This window comes from Indicator indicator, chromosome 7, assembly GCF_027791375.1.
Source record: "Indicator indicator isolate 239-I01 chromosome 7, UM_Iind_1.1, whole genome shotgun sequence".
NCBI classification, from domain to species: domain Eukaryota; kingdom Metazoa; phylum Chordata; class Aves; order Piciformes; family Indicatoridae; genus Indicator; species Indicator indicator.
In genome coordinates, this window is record NC_072016.1 from 14869382 (window position 1) to 14886393 (window position 17012).

The 17012-nt window shown below is 35.6% G+C and overlaps 1 protein-coding gene across 3 annotated transcripts in view; it reads left to right on the forward strand.

The window, feature by feature from the left end:
- Positions 1 to 2545: 2545 nt before the first annotated feature.
- PLCE1 (phospholipase C epsilon 1) overlaps positions 2546 to 17012 on the forward strand; it is a 119785-nt gene continuing 105318 nt past the window's right edge. For 2 of the 3 annotated variants that reach the window (XM_054382073.1, XM_054382075.1), the window contains exon 1: positions 2546 to 3725. In XM_054382073.1, coding sequence (XP_054238048.1) covers positions 2546 to 3725 — 1180 coding nt within the window. Of the gene's footprint in view, positions 3731 to 17012 lie in introns of all 3 variants that reach the window. The other variant, XM_054382072.1, reaches the window with a different exon arrangement.

Genomic DNA, 17012 nt, shown 5'->3' on the forward strand with positions numbered 1-17012 from the left:
TTTGTTTTGTTTGTATTTTGTTTTGTTTTGAAGTGAAATAGATAAGATTGAAGAAAGTGAACTAAAATGAGTTTAATGCTAGAGGGGCTATTAGTGACCATAAACAAATTGCTCGGATCTTGGTTTCTCGTTGTATCTCCTCTGCAGTTGTGCTGTCTCAGTGTTTCATAGGGTGCTCTGTGAACTGTGTTGGTAACATGACCCCAGTTTAAGTCCTGTCCTTGCCGCTCTATCCAACTACTGCTATCTCCTTCTATACAACTTTTCTATGAACTGTAGCTTTTATTTTAGTTCCTGGTGCCAAATCTCTCTCTTGTACTGATCTGAGTTTCCCATCCTGACTTGGCTCTGGCTGCTCTGGCATGCAAATGAATTTTGTAATGCATGGAGAATGTAAAACTTATAGCTCTTTGTTCTGTCTCTGTCACTTTCCTTTGTGACCCTCCCCAATCTCTTTTCTGTTGTTAAACTGATAAATTTGAAGTCTTAAATGAAATTCTAAATCACATATTTTTTTTCGACGTGCATTTAAGGCAATTGCTGTCTGAAGAGAGTATGTTGTTTACAAGCTAGGAAACTTCAGGCCCTGGATTTGTAGCAAAATGTAACTTCTCTTAAATGTGTTTCCTTTTTGAAGAGCACCACACCCCCCTATGCTTACCCCCACTGCCCAGCTCCCTCTGAGATAAATGATACATTTAATGATGCTTCTGCCTTTTATTGTGTGAGAGAATAACATACAAATTACCCCTCTGCTTAAAGGGTATGTTTTACATTTTGATTTCTGCCAAACTGCTTTTGGATGACAATTAGTAATCAATAAGAATGAAAGTTGACACTCTACAATGCTTAAAAATTTTTTTTCTTATCAAAATCAAATTTACACTTCAAACTGCTTTCATTATTACATTTTCCTGATTTTTTTTTTTTTTATCCTTCCTATCATGACTATTCTTTTATCAACTACAGGTGATGCAATTATTATGCTTAACTAAACTGCTTGGACTGAATTGCAGAAGGTAGTCCCTTTGGCTTATGCAGATAGTGCCTAGGTTAGGAAGGCATCACTGATTGATCAGGAATTAAGTTGTTGTACCTAGGAAGTCATTTGCCTTAGTTTTGTGATATTTTTTACTACTGAAGTTTCAAAGTAATTTTTTTTTTTTTACTTGTTTCTATGGGATTTAGGTGTTTTTAGTAAACTTGGGCCTTAACTTTCTGCGTTTTCCATGCTTTCAGTAATACTGTTAATGTTTTAAAACATTAAATGTGATAAATTGAAATATAAGCATATAGTTATTTAATTTTAATTCACTATGAATTATCTGGATGTGTCTCTCTTATTATTCTGTTCCCTTTGTTGAACTCTTTGTAAGCTCTTACTTTCTGATTCCAAGATTTACTTCTATCATGCTGTTTGCAGGAAAGAAGCTGAGAATTAATGGCAGCATTGAAGGGCAGTTTCAGCTTTTTTAACTTAAGGCATATAAGCAAAGGTGTCCAAAAGATTATTGATAATATTTCAGTCTTTTACCCTCTCGGCCTTCGTGCTTTTTCAGTCATAAACATCTGGCAACAATACTGTATTTTCTTCATGATTTCATGGTAACAACAAAGTTTAGTGAAAACAAAAATGATGTAACACCAAAACAATTGTAGTTGTGGTAGAGTTCAGTTCTGAACAGGAAAATAATTAGTTTTAAAAGACAGTGTACATGTAAAAATGATTTTGTTCTTCAAAATATTATAACTAGTCCTGGCTATGAGTCAGAAAAATTCTAGAGAACATATTTCCTTTTTAAAATAGTATATATATTTAGTTTTTTAATGTTCAATTTCAGTGTCACAGCTTCAGTAAAATTATTTTTTTGCAATCACATAGCTTTCCACAGTGAAGTGAAGGCAGCTATTTAAATATGTAAAACATGACTGTGATTTCTCCAAATTGTAAAGTGAGACTTTAAGACAGTTCTAAATGTGTGTTCTGGAATTCTCTAGGTCTCAGTATAGTTAAGTTCTATTTTATGTGTTCCTTCTCTTTACATAAAAAAATAGTTTCTGTTGTAGCTGTAATGGTTGGTGTTTTTCCCATGGATTCTGTTCAATATATATGTATTTATTTTCTTTACAGAAAATAAACTTTGTGGATGTCACATGGGGAGATGCATCTTTGACGTGGATTATGCCTTTAGTTGTCTTCTACAAGCTGCAGCAGTACCACGTGTGCTACAGGGAATTATGGGAAGAAACAAGCTGAAGGCCGATGTTGTAGTAAGAAGCTGGTTTAAAAATGTTTGTATTTTATGTCAGCAATCCAAGGCTGGAAAAGCCTATTAGCCCAGAAGTAAAAAACCAAAAATACTTTTTAAAAAAACCCAGTTAAGAACAAAAAAGTAGTCAATGCATATTTTACTATCAGCTCCCTGATTGCTTAGCATTAGATCTTTTATTGCACTGAAATTATGGTGTAAAGACTGGTAGACAACGGCCCCTGCCCCCCCTGCCAGTCCCCAGCACATATCCAGCAACTAAAGACTGTATCAAGATGACCTCTGAGGAGATGACAGCATCTGTTCTTGTCTCTGTGGTACAGAGTAAAGTGATACCTGCTCAGTCAGCTGGAGATGAAAATACTGAAAATGCTTTGGACACCAGTGTTATAAAAAGACATACTGCCCGTCTGGGAAGGCAAACCACACATGCTCTCTCATACTTACACAGACTTGAAGAAGAAAATCTTCAGGGCTCGGCGCCCAAAATATTCTCTCTGGCAAAAAAACAACTGACTGATGACAATAGTAATGAAAACTTCTGGGAGAGGAACAGCTCCATCCCTGATTCAGTGGAATTTCTTAACATCAACTATAACATTGTACAGAAAAAAATCAAGGGCAGTATCCCCTGCAGCCAGCTGTATAAATCTTGTGAGCCTTTAGCAGAAGGAGAAGCATGCCTGGAAACTGGAATTCCTGTTTCACTGGAAAGAGCCATGCTTGCTGAAATTCAGTTGACAATGAATGGACCTTCATTAAGAAGTCAGACAGCAGTAAGTAAGAATGATGGCAATGATACTGATCAAGTGGCCTTTTTTCACTTTCATTGTGCTAGTGAAAGGAATATATCAAAGGCTTTGTGCAGTTTGCACAACAGCTTCATTTTGGATGACTGCTTGCAGCCAGCAAGCGTTGGCGGTGGTGGTACCACCAGCTCCCCAGCTTGCACTTGCAGATTAATGGAGTTGACAAATTGTGAGAATGAAAATGGGCAGAAGTTTTATGAAGACTCTTTAAGGGATAAGTATTTATGTCTGGAAAGAGCACCACGAAAAGTTAAAGTGGCATGCTCAGGTCACAACTTCTGTGGAAATAACTTTACTGGAAGAATGCCCTCAAAGCCCTTTCTGAGCCATTTTGAAGACTGCAATGATAACTGTGAAGAAGAGATGGAAGAGAATTTTTTTAAAAACAAAAAGGATCGTTCCACTTTATTAATAAGACGTTTCTGTAAAAATGATAAAGAAGTTAAAAAATCAGTTTATACTGGAACAAGAGCAATCGTCAGGACTTTACCTTCAGGGCATATAGGAACTGTTGCTTGGAATTACATTGAGCAAAGAAGAAACATCACTGGCTTGAAGATTTCTAGGATTACAACAGCACAGCTAACTAGAATTCAGCCCTTAGTGAAATGGGAGTTTACTTCTTTTCTTGAGAAGTCTTTATGGTGTGAGGTAAGTGTTCCATAATATTGTTTGGTTTTGGTTTTTTTTTTACCTGTAAAGGTTTTGATAACCTGATGAGCTTATTCCAAAAAAGGCCTTCCATTAGTAAAGACCTACTAGCACAAAACAGGATGTGTCATTTAACCTCATTGAACCTTATGTTGAATGCTGCTTTTTAGAAGCGTGTAGCCTCATCCTTGAAAATATTTTGGTTTAAAATAGGCAAGAGGTAAAATATATAATTTTATATCTGTATAAAATTCATACATGTGCATATGTAAATTTATATCTTGATATATGTAAGAATGTGATGCACCTATATACAGATAAACCCATATACACATTTTATAGATAAAGAATCATGCAATCATTTAGATTGGGAAATACCTACAAGATCATAGAGTCCAAATGTGAAATTGATGAAATGGATTGTATCATTTTGTCAGTGATAACAGAAGAGTGGTCTTGGTGGCTCAGGGGCTCCATGTCAGTTGTGCCCTCCAGTTATATCCTGCTGTGCTTCTAGAAACTAGTAATTTTTATGTTTAATTAGTGTAAGAGATCTATGAAAGTGCATGTCAGGGTTTTGTACTAGGTTGTAAAGCTTGGTGGTGCTGTTCATTATTGTGGTATTCTCTATCCTAATCAGCTGTACCATCTTGCTGGTACACCACATGCCGTGTGGTGCGTGGTCATGCTTCCATGAAGGGATGAATATGAGTCATGTATCTACCTAACGGGATACCTGCTCAGGGTTCTCTGTAATTGCAGTTTACAGAATTTCCTTAGGGTCAGAAGAAGCTTAAAACCACATAATCTAAGTCTCTCTTCTTTCAAGTGATGACTATAAGTATTTTTCTTCTTATCAACCTCTGTATTTGATTTCTTTATGTATAATATGCATCAAGCATTCTTAGCGTTATTTTGGTGTCAAATATTATTGCTGCAGTAATATTTCCATGTGTTTATAGCTTATATTATTAGCAATATAGATTTATTTTTTTTACACAAACACTCAGTGGATGTGATAAATATATGGACCTGTTGAATATATGCACTGAGTTAAAATTATGAATTTGGGGCATTTGTAGGAAACTTTTGTGCTAATATTCAAAGGAAGAAGGAGAAAGTAGTAAATGACTGTGGTAATTTGTTCTTTCTTTCCCCTTATCTCACCCTTTGAGCATGCATTCTGTTTGGAACAGCTAAGTGAACAGTAGTTCTGTTCTTCAAGAGGAAAAAAAAGTTGGAGAAATTAAGTTTTTGTAGCAGTACTGGTGTAACATGGAACAATAGAGACTTTATGTTTTAAGTAGGAAAATGTGGGTCTTATTTGTTCATATCCCTTACATAAAAATTCTAGCACTATTAAAGGAAAAGCACTGAATTGTTGTCTTGACAAATAATTTTTTCATTTCCCTACATAGGAAGATGGGACTGAGGCTTTGCATTATGTAAAATACATGAAATTCTATACTAATGTAGAATATGATCACTGTTTATAGATATTTTATATGCAGATGTAGACTGCTCTGGATTTAATATGTATTGCATGAAAAGATTTTAATGTTGAATGTATTTTCTAATTCTCCCTGTTGTTTTTGCAGCTATATGCAGTGCTGTACTTCCCATACCACATGGATGTAACTTGACTGTTGTATCTAGTCATGAGAAATTTGCTTGTCCATGTTGGAATAGTGCAAGCCCCTCACATTAGTACATGTTAAAGATGTTGCAAATGCAAAGAATTTGCCCTAGAAACAAATAAGGGAGCACAAGCTTTGGTGTTGACTTTGCTTGGCCTGGCATGGCATATCCACTACATGGGTTCATCTCAGCTGTATTATATTAGAAGTCTGACTAGTTACAAAAGTCAGAGTTTTTGGAATCATTGAACTGTCTGTGTCTGTGAGATGTTAGGTATGCTGCTGCTTTTCCTCAGATGATGATGTTTCTGCAGCAGTGGTAATGTAATACAACAAAAGTAGCCAGCTCCACCATTGATTAGATACTAAATTTGAGCAGCTCACTAGACCACTGCAGGGTGATTCTTTCAAACCAGGTAGTGACCTCAAAATCTCCAGATAACAGCTGTAATAACATAGTTGCAATGCATAATAGCTGAATTCTTTAGTTAAGCTTATTTTGTAGGCATCAGTACCATCTTTGCTGTGTCATTGCATTCCTGATGCCAGTAGTTAGAGCTTTAAGAAGCAAGAATTCTGCTGTCTTGCTTAATTCTGCTCAGACAAAAGTTGGCACACTAATATATCTCTTGCTCTTCATAGCTGCTAAGGCACTATTGAGATTCCAGATAGTAATAAGGGTAACAATTTAAAAAAATTCCCCCCACAGAATCACAGAATGTTAGGGGTTGGAAAGGACCTCCAGAGACTGAGTCCAGCCACCCTGCCAAAGCAGGATCACCTACAGCAGGCTCAACGGGAGCACATCCAGGCAGGTTTTGCAAGTCTTTAGAGAAGGAGACTCCACGACCTCTCTGGGGAGCCATCCTATTGCAGTCACCCTCGCCTCAAAGAAGTGTCTCCTTGTGTTGAGGTGGAAACTCTTGTGTTCTAGCTTGTACCCATTGGTCCTTGTCCTGCCACTGGGCACCACTGAAAAGAGACCGTCGCCTTCATCTCAACACCCACCCCACAGATATTTATTGATGTTTGTCATGCATTCTAACAATTTTTTTATTTGACTGTGCCTGTTACTAATGTTAGAATGTTTTTAAACATAAAGGTTTGTATACATATGTTAAAGTAGTTAGCAGGTGTGGGTGAGCTGTTTTTTTTTTTTTTTTTTTTTTTTCTACCTGGACCCTCTGTTTCTTGTTTTTTAGCTTTAGAGTTGCAGTCTTTTCTTTAAAGCAAAATGTTCATAAACAAAATTGACTATTTGGAAAAAAGAAATCAGAGGAGCAAAAGAGAAGCCAAACAGGCATGAAATTGTTTCTCTTCAGTAAGTACTGTGAAAATAAACAAACTTTTTAAAATGAAGCTATACTTATATTTACTTTGGGTTGAGTTGCTCCAGTTTTAAAGGCTAGCTTTAAAAATGGAAACTATACCCTCTGTATAGGTAGTCAGTTTCATTACCATAATGTGTGATAGAGTTAAAGATAAATCTCTTAATGCTTTATATTATTTTATAGTTGTCTTATAGCTTTAACAGTTTGAGGCCAAATTGTGAACAATAAGTTTTAGCTGTGAGCACACTTAGGTATTCAGAGCCAGTAATGTGGGAGTTTTGGCAAGAGCAATATATTATGGCTTCACTTTTTCCACATTTTCTGCCTTTCCTTCTAGTGACTGTTCATTAACTGTAAAGAAACTGTTTTAGAAAATCTCCTTGCAGCCCACTAAAGAGTTCATTTTAGAGTGTTAGAATTGGATGCTCTTCTGAATTCCTTCTCAGTAGAAACTAAATTATCTCCATTACCTATATGAACCATTGAAAAGTTTGGGTGTTTAGTCTGATATGAGTGAACAAAAAATGCTGTAGAAAGGTCACTTTGGTGGCGAGTGAATAATTAAAATCTGAATTTATGAGATCTCATATACGTTTCAATTTGTCTTGCCTTTCTGCAGTCTTTCAGGATCTTTTGAGATTGAGAAGAAAGTTTTCTAAAATGGCATAAGTTTGGGTTGACAAGAATTGGGTTGACAGTATGAAATTTCAAGAAGGACTTGCAAGAAAAATCTGTACTATATAATTATCCTTGCCACAATATCTAAGACATCCTCCATGAGATATGAGATGTTGTAGTTGTGAAAATTTATTTGCTATAATATGGTTATGAGCCTCTGATCATGAAGAATTTTGCTTGAAAATGCAGACTGGTGTTAGCTTAGAGAAAAGAAAAGCTATTGAGCATAATACAACTGTTAGGTACTGTCCAAGTACATATGAGCTGGAGTATCAAGGGACAGGAAAGCTTTGAGAGTGCTCCCACACCAACCAAAGCCAATTACCTCAGTGCAGCAGTTGGAGCCAGCGTGACTCAGGGCAGTGTGACAGCATACAACTTTCATCAGGAATGTCGGAAGTGGGACAGTGCTGGAAACATAAACATTTCCCTGGCATTGATAACCAGTTTTTTGGTACTTTTTTGTTGTGTTGTTTTCATTCTCCTAATAATTTCACTAGAAAATTATATACTTAGAAGCTATTCCTTACCTGCAAAACACATGTATCAGGCAGTATTGTCCTGCAAATGGTGTGGAAGTATTAATTTAAAAAATACTGGGAACTGTAACCAGTTATAATAGTTTTTGAACTGAGGTTGAAGACTTACTTTTGAGATACAGTCATCAATCCCTTAGCTGAGAGAGGAAAAATATGTTGGGTTGTCTTGTTTTCATTCTTACTTTACAGATAATATTCTTGTCTTCCCATTTGTGTGAAGTTCAGGAGAGTCTTTTCATCTCTGGGATTATAACACGTACTGTAAAAACCTAAGATTTCCTTTCCATGGAAACATGAAAGAGTATAGAGAAGTTTGTTTTTGTCAACATAAACATGTTTTCAGGACTCTGAATAATCTAATTAACTCTTCTGAAAATAGTGCAATAAGTGTAATGCCTGTTGACTGTTACCACCATTTGGACTTTGAATCCACAGTAAAATAATGTAAGCTTCTTTGAAGGTGATTAGAAGTAATTTTTGTTTGTTTGGGGTTTTTTTGTTATTGTTTGTTCTTTTTCTGACGCTCTAAAAATGCATTTCAAGAAATCACTACCGATACAGACCTTTGTTAATGAAGAGTGGGCAAAACAAAGGATATATTATTAGCTGCTCTAATTTCTTGTTAAAGCAGTCTTAGTTCTTAAAGTATTTAGGAATTCCCTGCAAGTATTAAAGAGTGAGTGAAATTCTGGCTGTATTGTAATCTATTTAAGATCACCTTTTGAGGTAATGTTGCTTGGAGGGAGAAAAAGCAAAACAGAGCTATTGGCTTCATGGGAGACATAATTTTACATCCAACATTTATTAGACAAATATGTTAAACATAAATTAAGCAGTTTTAAAACTGCAGTTTTAAACTGAAAATATTGTCTATGTAAGTGTGTGTAATGCATTGTAAACCAATTCAAGTAGTATTAACATGATAGATATCAACTTCCTTCAGCACCCTTCAGTTGCGGTTGCTGTTATTTACTGTTCGTGTTACCATACAGTTTGGAAGCCCTGCTTCTGGACTGGAACTTGCTGTGGTAGCTTTTTTTACAAACAAGTCATGATCTCATCTGTTCTGTGGACTTAAGAGGCAGTAAGTTTTTAGTGAGCTCACTCAGGTTTTGGAGAAGATAAACTTCTCCCAAACACTCTCCATATGCTGTGGCTACATTTTGTTTTATCTCACCAGGCTTAGTAGCTGTGTGCTGCACTGTAGCTTGCAGAACAGACATACCCTAAGTTTCCATTGAAGTAAAAAAGAAGAAAAAACAATTTCCCACCAGTTCCAACTGTTAGTATTAGGTAATTTTAGAGTTATATACATAAGAGCAAAGACAAAACTATGTGGGTTTTTGTTTATATATATTTTAAATTTATGTAGCAAATCAACACTGAATTACTTGTAGACTGAACAAAGGTCTAAATGATAATTCTGAATAGTTTATTGTTCAGCAAAAACATATGAAAGCATTTGGGCTGTGGGGAATTGCTCTTAATATGATTATGAGTTGGATCAAGAAAAAGACCCCTGAGAAAAAGTATCATCAGTCTTCTCTGTTTTAAATTAGGAATTTATCTTGCATAACTTTGTAGACTTAAAAGCATATTGCCACAAACTTGAAGCAGTTGTAGTTCTGACTGTGCATATATAAGCACGGTGTGGTTGACATGGGAACCATAACATTTGGACTTCTTGTCTGTTGTTTACAGTCTTGGGATTATAGTAAGTAGCTTCCATGTGTAAATATAAACATAGATCTTCTAAAGGGAAAAAATACAATTTCATGAACATTGAGAATATTTCCCCTTTATGAAACGAACTTGTATTCTGTTTCACCTCTGTGTCTTTTTGAAACTTTAAATACAGTCAGAGCAAAAATAATTTGCTTTGTGAATATTTAATTATTATGTAGTGATTTGACAGGGGTGTAAAGGAGGTTTTAGTCTATTAGCACCCGGTCACTCAACAGGTTGAGGCTATAGAAAAGATAGAGGTTATCAACAAGCATGAACTATAAGCCTGATCATGTTTAATAACAGCACTGTGATATTTTTCTTCTTTTCCCCTTAGCCAACAGATTAGAGATGGACTTTTATAATAATTTGAATGCTTTTTCTGAGCAACAAAGTTCTTTAGATTTTCATCTTTAGCAGACATTTGTGAATAATTGCATATTTAGTTTAGCTTGCACAATATTTCCTTGACATAGTAAATGATGACCAATTAGTTTAGTAATTTTTAATTTTTTTAAAATTGTTTTTAAATTTTTTAAATTTTTAATTTTTTTAAAGTTTTAAACACATTTCTCAAACACATTTGACCAGCTGTTTCCTTTTTTTTTTTCTCCCAGTGACTCTCTTGCTGAGTAGGAATGCATCGGTGGTTTGTTTCTGAATTAAAATTACATTTATAAAATGATGGAAGAATAAAACAAATAAGTTGAACACCATTACAAGTCAATTTATGGTGAAATTTGGAAGACATTATTGTTTGTTATACCTTAATCTTTAGTAGATTACAAAGTTTTTGTCACACAGGTTGCTCATTTCATACAAGAAAATTAATCCAGCATCAGAAACACCAGGATAAAGCTATGTGTGGGGAATTTGCATGTGTGTGACCAAATTTTTCAAGCACTTCCAAGTTTTTGTGTGCATATGAGAAAATTTGGTACTCATATTTGTCCTGTTCAACCTCACCTCAGTGGTTTTTTGACTGATTTGGATAGAGGATACGTTCATTTTTTTGTACTAATACAAAACTATTTTGGAATTTTATAATGAAGCTTGGATATGTATATTTGCAGAATAAAGCAGAGCAGGTTTACCAGGGGACACAGGGAAGAGTTAGTATATTACCTATTAGAACTGGTTTGTGCAGTACACTGTTTCCTTTTGTTTGTGGTGTACCTGCCTGGCTTCAGACAGGTGTTTACATAGCTGGTAATGAAAATATTACCATCTGTCTGCAGAACTGAGGGTGTCACTTCCGTAGAAAGGATCTCTTGCTGCCCCTACTTTTTTTGTTCTCTTGTGGCAGGCTCTTATGTGGCATCTAGCATCACTTGTCCCTTGCTCTTCTTTAGTTCTCCCTGTGACCCAAGTGGTCAGATTTTATTTAGTCTGCACCGTCTGGCACTGGCAGAAGAGCACACAATAGGAGAGAGTTTATATCATGTCAGCTTCCAAGGGCCGTGACGCTTCCTGGATTGAGGACTTTAAATGTTCCTTACCTGTGTTTCTTATCACTGAGCAGCAGAAGAGCTGGGCCTTGTAGCCATTATCACATCTTCTCTTTAGGGCCCTGCAGAATTCTACAAATGCCAGCCTAGATAGCATTTACCTTAAGGCATGGTTCTGCTGTTGCTGTTTGACAAAGATCCTTGCAGCTTGCACTATCTTAATTTCTCTTTGGCTTTTCCATGCTTCTCTCCAGATTCTTTTTGATGGATGACTCCAAGATTGTCTGTCTCTTTCTGGGCTTCTAACCTTGGAAGTCTCCATGGGGTTTCTTTTTAAATTCTGTGGGGGAAGGGGGACCCATCCATTTCCTTCCTTGAACACTCTCGTTTTTATAACTCCTCCTAACTAGTTTTTACTTCAAGCCTATCAGTAGCTGCCTGTTCCTGTTCCTTAGTGCCATTCTTGAATTTATCTGCAGCTTGCTTACTGTTCTGCAGACTGGTGGTCTTTATGTAGTTTCCTTTATCCTTCAGACTTTTATATAGAGAAAAGACTTTCTAATATATTTCCCTTTAGTTCTTTACCACTAGGTAGTAATTTTTCATCATATTCACAGTATATTTTCATAATATTCACAGTATATGTTCAACCAAGTCTAATAGTTAAGGCTGAAGTTCCTTCTTCGTGCAATTGTGTGGTCTTAATGGGCACTCCTAGTAGCTTTGAGTCCAACTTCGTTGAGCTCATGTAAATTTACGTGTGGCATCTATACCATTTGTAGCTATTATATTTTGGATTTACCCTTCTGATGTTCTTTATGGGGATTTTTTTTTTCCAGTGAATTTAAGTAAACAGCATTTAAGGTTCACATTGGATGATTGATATGCACATGCTTGTAGTATTATACTTCTAGACTGGAACAGACTTCTGAAAAGAGCTGGTAGTTCTGACTGAAGTAAATGTCCATTTCCTTAAAGTATAGTAGAGGATAGTATATTTGTAACTGTTTTCCTATTGTACTTACTAGGAAAAAAGTATTTGCTACTTAGTTATTGGTTTGTGATTGCTCTTAGTAATCAGTTGCTAATTCATGAGGCATATTCCTCTGATCATTGCTTAATTTAAATTTCTCTAATCTACAAAGAAACACAAGGGAAAAGACAGCCAAGATGAAATCAGAATCATTGGACACACCTGTGTGGTTGTGACTCAGGGGGCCCAATAGAACAGAAATTGTGAAAAAAAACTTTTTCATTGAGTAAAAGAAGAGGTGATTGACTTAACAGTACTGGGCAGAATTTACTAATGAGATGTGAAAGGTAGCTAACTGAAAGACCTAATGAAAAGGAGTCAGTGTTCTATGAAGAACTTGGAAAGAAAATAAAAGAGATAGTTGACAAAGAGTCCTTTGAGTTTTGAGACTTAAAAAATGTAGAGGGAAAAAACCCAACAAAAATCTTGTTTCCAAATCTAACCAGACCTAAAGGATTTGCTGTTTTTTCTGAGCAGCTAAGACATATGTGAACCAGTGCTAGTACTGGCATGATGGTTATGTGCAAAGGTTGCACTTTCAAGAGGAAGTGTAAAGAAAATTAATAGTATTTGGAGATACATTGTTAGTCATGATTTGTTTTCTAAGCCATTATGAACTGAGGCACTCTGGCAAGGCTTGGTATAACAAGGCCAAGCATTTGTGGCAAGGCTTAGTAGTTTGGCTGTTTTGCTAGCTTCTTGGGTTTCTAATTAGATGATGTTTTATAGCTTTTTTTTTTTTCTATTATGGAAAGTATCTGAAAATAACATGCTTTCTAAAAAATGTTGATTTAATAAATTTAAATCTGCAGGCAGAATTACTTGGTCTGATGTTTGATAAAAATGAATTTCACATTCTTATCTGGGCAACAAATTAAATAGTGAAGTTGAATGAAACAATTTTGGAAAGCTTGGAATAACAAATTTTCTTAGACTAATATGAGACATATGAAAAAATTCAGCACTACTATGGATATCTTGAATCTCTGGTTTTGTTTTTTGGAGAACAGAATAAAAGTTGACGTTAAATGTAGTTTTACAAAATAAATTCAAAAGAGAAACCCCATAAACATGTTTATATTCCTGTAGTCTAACTTGTGCTTCTGCCCTATCCATGTCCGTATTTTCCTGTTTCCTTGTCTGCACTACAACCTGCAGTGTAGATAACTTTAAACTTTGGATTTTAAGCTGCTGTTTTCTTCACTACAGTCCTTTTGTTAATTCCTTTCAACATTTTGAGTAGCTTGAGGACATTGAAGCTCAGGGTCTAACCCTACTAAATGGATGGTTTGTTGAAATCCTGCTGACCTGGACAGTTATTGCAGACCACACACCATCCACGTCTACCATTTTATCCCCAGATAGAAAGGGGGGTTGAAAAGGAAACTCTGTTCCTTATATTAGCATACCTAAGCTGCTTATCTCTTAGGCTTATGCTGAATCCACTCTACAGCTTCTGTCTGTGCTCTTTGTGCTTCTGTCTGCTCCAGCTGCTTGAGAGGGAATCCTACAAATGCACCAAGGTGCAGCTTCTAGGTGAGCAGGGCCTGAATCACACAGGATGCTCACAGGATAGTAAAACAAGTTTGTTTTCCAGTCATTTCGTTTTGTAAAAGCTCTTGCCATGTTGTTAGGCCAAAATGTTAAGGCATTAAAGTCTTCAAGTCTGGAAAACAACTTCTTAGTAAATTGTTGAGGTCACCATTGTGGTAAAAAGAAGTACTTTGGGGTGTATTTATAGATGAACCATCATTGTGTAAAATTGAAAGCCATGTCATTTTGAATTCTAGATGTTTGCTTCATTATTTTTTTTTCCAAGAAGAAAGGTCCCTGAAATTAAAGTAAATTAAGCACTAAGAAATTATTAACTAGAAATTTGAAAGCACACTGGTTTAGTAAGGTGGCGGTATTGCTGCCACTGAACATTCTGCAGTTTTATTTTTGTATTTCTCTAATATTTAATGTATGTTGTATAAGCAAGTCACTGATACCAGTTTTTCTGCAGCACAAAATATCTGCTTATTGAGGAACATACCTTGATTCTTTCAAGACTATTTCTTCTGGTCTCCTGTAGTTAGAAGATCTCCTTGTTGGCGTGTCTGTTAATACACATGATGCAGCTGTTGATCCTCTGCATTTATTAACACGAGACCTAAGTAAGAATGAAGGATGTGAAAGGAATTCTATTCTGTTTCCTGCCTGAGTGAAGTTTGACTGTAGGACTTGCCCAGGTCAAATGCCTCTAGGTCGATGAGACTTTGTGGATCCCTGGTTCAAAGTCTGGTCTGTTTGCTAATTTTTAGAAGTTACTGCTGTCCAACTAGCTGTTGACGTAATGTCTAACATGGTGCCTTTGTCTTGGCCAGATACCATGGGCAGGGACAAATGATCTGACTGACATCAGTGAAAAAAAAGCATGGAGGCTTGAACTATTCTTTATCAGAACTGATCCCCCAAAAACAGGAGGGGAGATCATGTGAGAAAACTTTGTTTATATACAGTAATTCTCATTATACCTCTTGGAAGGTAGAATTCACATTTTAATACAAAAAAAAAAAAAGAAAAAAGGAAAGAAAAGAAAAGACAAAAGTTATAGCTAAAATTTTTGAAGGCAGGCATTTAAATTAGACATGAAAAATTAATGATTAGTTTACTGGATAAAACAATAATGGTTTTAGAGATGCTAAATGCTTTGTATTTTTCATAATCACACCAGCAACATTAGAAGTCTTGGTGTTTTACAGGTTTGATTTTAGGGGCTTAAATTCCACTGAAACACTCTGGAATTGTTGACAAGGTTTCTTTCAGTTGACTACAGTGTCTGCATAACTGTTGTCATTGATTTCCAATTAGACCTGGTTTGCATAAATATATATATAAACCACGCACACATGCATATATTCAAATCATAAGTAGCTGAATACTCAAAATTATAACATCTCTGTCTTGTTGCAGCTTCTATGTTCTGTTTGACCACAGAACTTCATTAGAGAACCTGGATGAACTATAGTGATAGAGGAATCCTTATATTATATTTATGCTGACCCAGACCTCTGTGAGGATAGTTTTACAGGTATCCCTTTCCTGGTAGAAGAGTATTAGCATCTCCTTGCTAGAGGAGAAAAGGCTAGGGTTTCAAAACAGCTCATAAATGGCTATGTGTATTGTAAATGTGGAAATGGATTCATTTTTACAACATATATTTTATTCCTTTGTTGAAACGGTATAAATTCTAAACTATTATTGAATTTTGTACATTAGAAGAAAGAAACAGCACAAGTCTGATCTTTACCCATGTAGCTGAAGTTTGACTATATTTGAAGCAAAATGTGAAGCATCTGCCATCTGGTGGATAGAACTCTTCATACAGTTCTATTGATCATTTGATACATCTAACAAGCAGCATCTCTTAATATTTTAGAGTTATCTCTGTTCTGTGCTGCATTATCACTTTTAATTGGCATTGATGAATGTCTTTAAAGTAAAGGGGAAAAAATTGGAGAACTGATTTCAAGACAAAATGGAGTTTATTTCTAAAGATTTAAAAATGTATGCCAATTAGGCAAGCATCTCTGATACACCTTTCTCGAGGTTGCAAATTATGATCTGTTTAGCATGGTTTTTGCAGAAAGACTAGATATTCCTCTGTGTCTGCACTGATGTGGCAGGTGAGAACAGAGCAGCCTTGCAGAGCCCATAGGTGCAAGTTCTTTGCTTGCAGGTCAGAACTGTTTTTTGCCAGCCATTTTGTACAGAATTTTGGGCTTTTAAAATCTTAGGCTGTGAGCAGATGTCAATTAATGTGTGACTTAGGTATTTAAAAGAGTAGATTAGGCAGCTACAGTAAAGAGTGTGGTCAGTATTAAGTATTTTTCTTTTCCCATCGTGGAACATGGGTGCCTGTGTTCAAGATACACATTTTAGGACGGTTTACACAGTAGACACAGTGTGGGATAACAAGTAGAGCAGTCAATGTATATTGAGTCTGATAGAGAATGGCTGTTAGATTGATAGGTAGCTTTTATTCTTTGCTCTTTTAGTGGACATGGAGTCATCTTACATGCTATTATCTACTGGAATACTGACACTGCAACTTCCTCAATTTTTATTTAAACTGATTAAACCAAATAATTATTTTTTTCTAAGTTTATTCTTAGCAAATTAACAAATAATTGAAAAACTAATTCATATGTCTTTCATATGGTAATATTATACAGATTGGATGACATAAAAGCAATTTTGTGCTTATAGTCTGAAAAGGAACTAATTATTCAAATACATTGTAATCAATGCATGTGTGAAATCATCATTACCATGTTATGTCATCCTTCCATTAGCTAATGTAGTGGCAAAGAGAAAGGTGAAATACAACACAGTGGAAAAAAAACAGGTAATGCTATTGCTTCCACGTGCTCCTGGTTTCACAGATCTGGTTCAGGGCCTTTGCATTGTGCTGCACCACATTCCCAACTCTGAAGGTTTATTGGTTCAGTCATGGTGCACAAACAAGATGGTGATTTAATTGCACGTGGCAACATTCATGGTTTGGTTTATTACTGGAATTAACTGGCTACTTTAGAAGTATTTAAAAAAATTCTTCTTGACTTAGACTCAACAGACTTTATTATATATGACTCCAAACTTCATGGCTCTGTTATTCTTCTTCTTACTAATTTATTTCTCAACATGCAAAGATAAATAACATTTAAAAATCCAGAAGAAGGAGTGTTCACATTATTTGCAAAAAAAAACCAGTTGAAATGTTTTTGCACTGCAGTATAACAGAGCTTCTTTCTCAACTAAGCTGCTTTGGCACTTTTCTGTGTCAAGTATTTCATGAAAGAACAGCATGTACAATCTCACATTTAACTCTTTCAATGGTCAGGAAGCA